Consider the following 6,000-nt stretch of genomic DNA (forward strand, 5'->3'; position numbering starts at 1 on the left):
TCCATCTAGCGGGAAAGTCATCTAAAATGATTCGGGTGATAACTACTTCATGTCTGAATTAGGGATATGAAAACTAGAAGATATCTCTTTGCGATTTTTTTACGCGAAAAAAAAAATTAAAATAAAGCGTTGCTATTATGATGTTACATTGAAAACTTTATTTTTTTTTTTAATTCAGTATATATAAGATGCTTTATACTCTAAATTTTATGTAGAACATTATTTTCAATTGAAGATATATCATTACTGTTTAAATTTTGTTTATATTTAATTAATTTCTGTTTATATTTAATTAATTTCTAAGTTAGCTTTATAGAATTTATATTTATTTTGTGAGATTAAGAGATAAAGAATTTAGTGATCATTTTTTGTCGTTGTCTACGACAATTTTTTAATTGTCATTACTACTTTTGATAAGAAAAATTTTAAACGAGAAAGATAGTTTATGCAAAATATTTTAACATATTATTTTATTTAATTATTTTTCCTTTAAGAAAAAAATAGACTTGAACTATAGATTATTATCTTTTACTGTAATTATTATTAGCTATATATATATATATATATATATACGTAATTATATAATTGTTTATAAATATTTAATAAATTAATAAACTTGTTAGTTGATAAAATATCAATTAGCAAGTTGTCCAATTTAAATCAGAATTGAAAAATAATTAAGATTGTTAGTAAATGAATGATAACGCTTTAATAATTAAATCAATATCCTCAATAGAAAATTCTTAAAAAAAAATTAAGACTTTAAGTTCAGACTGTTTCACACAATACGATTGAAACTATCTGCAAACTCATTCCACTGATCGTGAATGTGTTTCAACCTGTTATTCTTCTTTCTGTTCAATTATTCATCCAGTGCCGACGTGGAATAATATTTAAGCCTTTGCACGTATTGCGTTTGTGTGTTCATCGCGAGTATGTTTACGCGAGTGGCTCTAATCCCGCTTTATCGCGAGCGATGAAGGTACATGAAACGCGAAGTCCTCACGTAGACCTCGCGACATCGTCTAGGACAATCGATCCACTCTGAGGACTCTGTCGTAATGTGAGTACACAAATTCCGTTGTACTAAAAATTTTCAATTTGTGTAAAAAATTATGACAAAAAAATCCAAAAATGTATCGAACCCTGAATGAAACGACGATCTGATTTTGAGATACTAGATTAATTATTTGCGATATTTATTATTTTTTAAAATTGTATAAATTTTTTCTACTGTTCTCTCTCTCTCTCTCTCTCTCTCTCTCTTTCTCTGTGTGTATCTTGAATTATATATTTTTGGAATGTATAATATTCTTGTTAATGGAAAATTCACGACGAACCCATAGTAAAAATTTAAGTTTATGACAACTCCAAAACCCAAAGGCTATGTCAAACTTTGCTTAACTTTTGAAACAAAAAATGTGACATTCGGGATTTTCAAACATAATAATAATCATTTTTCTTTTATTCACGTTCAATTTATTGCAATTTGAAAAAAAAATTGCAATTAAAGAAAAGAAAAATATTTTCCTTTTTATCTTCTGTAATATTCGTGCTATTCATTTTATTTTTTTTATTCAATTTCTATTTTTTTTTATAGTTTTATTTGTAATAGCTTTACATTATTTTTTGACTGTATATTTTTTAAGATTGTATATTTTTTAAGATTATACAATATATAATTATTTGATGAACGTGATAATTGTCGAGATATTAAACAAAAGCGAACAGATTTTTTAAAACTTCATTGATTTAATATTCATGGAATTGAAGATGAATCTGATTGAAAATATCATTAACTTTTTTGCAATTATAAATTTCACTTTTATACCATATTTATCAAAATAAATAACTTGAAAGAATAATTATCATTAACAAATTTATTAAGAAATAACGTCGTGGCAAAAATTATCACGAATAGAGTAAAGCAAAATCTGAATAATAAAAAATTTCATATCTTTTCAATGTATAATTTAAACATTCACAGTTGATATATAAAATTACATTTTAATCAAATATTCATGTTTTTACAATATTTTCTCTTATTTCTCTATTTACTTATTCTCTTACTAATGCATTGTCATTATAATTTTATGTCGACAGTTTATATTATTGTATTAATTTAATGATCAAACAGCCTATTATTTATGGAATCCATTTTCATCTTCTGTCAGATCTGATCTCTTCAAATGCAAATGATTAATTATCTATGCTTCTTAGGCAGGTTACGCAAAATCTACTTCATTAGCCGTATAAAAAAATTCACGTTTAATTCGACCTAATTAATTCGAAAGCGTCGATTGATGTCTCTTTGAGCATGGAATTGCAAGTTTCTCCTGTCAATGAGGAGACCGTATTCTCCAAATTGAAAAAGAAGCGAATTCAAAAATTAAACGGTCCAGACTCACCTCTTTATAAAGTTATCTGGCCATTTATCTACATTGCGCGAGTGTTTGGCTTCGCTCCTTACAACTTTTCGCAGGATCGTATAATGCCGTCGAACATCAATCTGATCTTCACGATGATCGCCACTATTTTTTATAGCTATGCATTGTACGAAGTATGCGTGAAGTTTACGAATATTAAAAGAGATATCCCTGTCCTCGGACAACTGGAAGATGTAAAGGTCAGTGAAAAATTAAACAAGAGCAAAAGAGCAAAAATAATAGAGTAGAAAATCAAATGGAAAAAAAAAATAGAGAAAATAAATTATAATATTTAATTAATAATAAATTAATTAAATTATAAAATAAATAAATTCAAGATAAAATTACTTATTCAAATCCTCGGGATACACAAGCCTGCTTTTATATTAGATTTATCTTTACTTTTTTGGGGTCTTTGAAAGGATCTAGTTAAGTAGTAAAGATTTTAAGTTTCTTTAAATCATTTTAACTTAATATAATAATTAAAAATAAATTGCCCAGGTGCTTATTAACTACAGCGTGGTGATGTACGAAGTGGGTTTGACGATGTTTACGAGAAATAGCTTTGTTAGGATTTGGGCTGCTTTACAGGATTACGACGAAAGTGTTAGGCAACTTGGCTATTCTCGCAAAGAGACGTGGACCGCGATTGTTGCGTGGTTCTTCGTAATTGTGACTACGGTCATCTGGATCGTCATCAATCGATCGGGAATGTACGCTTTCATGGAGTCATGGTTTCATAATGTGAGATATATGCTGCCTTATCTCGGCACATTGGTATCTGTCTACAAATTCGTGGCGGTAGTTATGTTTCTAGGCCAACGCTTTCGTCACCTTAACGCAATTGCGCTACAAAATTTGCCGCCGGTGACAGGCAGAGGAACCGTTACTGTTAGCAAAAAGGTTGGTTTTATTTAACCCTTTTAAGAAGATCAATCATTATAATACCATATAATTTAAAAATAATAATATCTATATAACGCAGATTTATATATATATATATATATATATATATATATATATATATATTGATTTAAAATTAAATAATTAATAATAACGGATTTATTTGTTTCCAAAAGACGATTTTAAGTCTGCACAACGATTTGATGATTGCCGCAGAGAACTTAGGATCTTTATACTCGTTATCGTTGCTCCTTTGGCTTGGCAATTTAACATTACATACTATCAACAGCATGTACTTCATAATCAAGTGGATACTTATAAATAATTGGGATCGGGTGACATGGCCATTAACTTTCTGCTTAAGCAATTGGTTGTTTGGATTTCTCTTACAGCTTGTATTGCTTCATATTGCCTGTGATTTCACCTCTTCTCAAGTAAAACTTTCCTATTGATACAAAGTAAAATGTCATCTTACACTTAGATAACAAAATAAACAATATCGAGATAATAGCAATTAAAATTAACAAGAATTTATACTTATAATTATATGTTATCCATACATGCAAACTTTAAATATTATTGCATGAAATAGTACATGCATGTATGCTGATAATAAATTTATATATATATCTTTTGATATTATAGTGGAATGTTAATTTTTTACATAAATATAAATAGAGTAATATACTTTTAATAAACTAACGTGACTTGTTTTAGGCTAATTGTATGGGTTCGATTTTAATCGAGTGGCAAGTAAGAGTGATAAAAAATGAAGTGAGTAGATAATAATCATTTAAACTTTTTAGTTTGTTTCAATAAAAATTAAGACAAATCAAGATGATTGAAATTCTGTTTGTGTTAATGTTGTTCAATTTTATTTTCCTTGAAGTTTTTGACACTGTGTGTTATTATATTTTATATATAACAGTCATTTTAATATGATTATAATAGAATATATGTATATTATAGTCATATAGAATATATGATTATATTATATATGATTATAGTATATTATAGTCAAATTCTTTGAATGCAGGAATGCATCGAATTATTGTTGCAATTTCTAAATCGAAGACTTCAATTCTCCGCTGGTGGATGCTTTTACGTGAATTTGCCATTATTACGTTCGGTATGTAAAAAATCAAAGCAATGCAAAATACCCTACATATAAATTATGAAAAAATATGTTTTTTAAATTATATAAATGTACAAATTATATACATAAAAATTAATCATGTTTGTACACATAATATATTAATCAAATGTGTATACATATATATGTATATGTCTATATATATATATATATATATATATATATATATATATATATATATACACACACACACACACACACACACATATATAAACACCACGATATATACAGCTTTTTATATATATATATAAAGCTGTATATATCGTGGTATTTAATTTTCTACAAAATCAATTTAATAATACTGTAACATCTTGACGCGATGATTTATATCTATTTGTTAATGATTTAAAATAAAAAATAAAAAAATTAAATCCAATAACAACAAATGAATATCTCGCAATATTAGATCTATCTTCAAATAGTAGATTTAAATCATTAACAAGTAGATATAAATCAAGATGTTACAGTATTATTAAATTGATTTTGTAGAAAATTAAACACTATGATATATACAGCTTTATATACAGCTTTATATACAGTTATATACAGCTTTATGAAAAGATTGCATGGAATATTTTTTAATTTAAATTTTGAATATAACAAATACTAACTACATTCACATTCAATAAATAACGTCAAATAAATAAAAACGTTCTCTATTCTAAATCATAAAAACGGAATATGCTTTTTAATTTCTTGATTCCATAAGCCGATTAAGCACTGTGTATTCGAATTAGTACATCGCTGTTTAAAAATACGCAAAATTTAACACATAACAAATATATGTACAAATATATTTTCATGTATATATTTTCATGTACTCAACGCAAAATTGTCATGATAACTTTTGCTTAGTATAAAGCTTCTCATAAAAAATTATTTTTGAATTGATAGTACTTTCTATGCAAGTCATAATTTAAAACGCGTTTATGCATATTTAAGAATACTGGACAATAATGAACAATAACTACTAGCTTGTATTTTTTGTATTTTTATTTTTATGATATAAGATGGAAAGATACTTTCAAATTTTTGCAATTATAAAAAATATAAATTCATACATAACAATAATATTATAATTTATATAATTTACATTCATTTATATTTATTGAATATCTTGCTCAGATTGAATTCTTGATATTAAAAAATCAATATGTGATTAATGTTGTTTTAGATCGCCTCTATGATGACTACATATCTGGTTATACTATTGCAACTTCAATAAGAGTATTTTGGAAATATAATTAAAAAAATTCCAAGAACGCTGCATTTCGCTGTTATAAATTTTTACATATATTCTAACATATATTATATATATTATTATCATATATATTATTAAGTTGGTATATCTGAAAAATATATCGATTTTGAATCAATCTGTAAATAATCAAATGAGATATAATAAATATGTCTAATCATGATTAACTGATTTGCATTCTCTGTGTTAATAATATTATTAATAATTTATTTTGTCTAATTTTACAATAGAATAAATTGCGAAAGCAATATATAAGTAAT

The 6,000-nt window shown here is 25.8% G+C and overlaps 1 protein-coding gene across 2 annotated transcripts; it reads left to right on the forward strand.

Moving 5' to 3' along the window:
* Positions 1 to 568: 568 nt before the first annotated feature.
* On the forward strand, positions 569 to 5,784 carry LOC105434036 (uncharacterized). 2 transcript variants are annotated; one of them, XM_089082158.1, is made up of 7 exons: positions 569 to 1,063; positions 2,221 to 2,626; positions 2,928 to 3,329; positions 3,506 to 3,763; positions 4,047 to 4,103; positions 4,366 to 4,458; positions 5,657 to 5,784. In XM_089082158.1, exons 2-7 carry the CDS (start codon positions 2,318 to 2,320, stop codon positions 5,705 to 5,707), a joined length of 1,170 nt encoding a protein of 389 aa, XP_088938284.1. In that variant the 5' UTR covers positions 569 to 1,063; positions 2,221 to 2,317; the 3' UTR covers positions 5,708 to 5,784. The 2 variants fall into 2 exon arrangements, with proteins under 2 accessions (XP_088938284.1, XP_088938293.1); XM_089082167.1 differs by having other exon boundaries at positions 2,225 to 2,626.
* The last annotated feature ends 216 nt before the right edge of the window (positions 5,785 to 6,000 follow it).

Source organism: Pogonomyrmex barbatus, unplaced genomic scaffold (genome assembly GCF_055798465.1).
Source record: "Pogonomyrmex barbatus isolate J1 unplaced genomic scaffold, ASM5579846v1 scaffold1, whole genome shotgun sequence".
In the NCBI taxonomy this organism is placed as follows: domain Eukaryota; kingdom Metazoa; phylum Arthropoda; class Insecta; order Hymenoptera; family Formicidae; genus Pogonomyrmex; species Pogonomyrmex barbatus.

Excerpts from the sequence above, each read along its gene's own strand:
- LOC105434036 (XM_089082158.1), top strand. The coding sequence starts at position 2,318 with ATGGAATTGCAAGTTTCTCCTGTCAATGAGGAGACCGTATTCTCCAAA. Across the intron at positions 3,330-3,505 it reads CCGTTACTGTTAGCAAAAAG|ACGATTTTAAGTCTGCACAA; the intron begins GTTGGTTTTATT and ends TGTTTCCAAAAG. Across the intron at positions 4,104-4,365 it reads TAAGAGTGATAAAAAATGAA|GAATGCATCGAATTATTGTT; the intron begins GTGAGTAGATAA and ends CTTTGAATGCAG.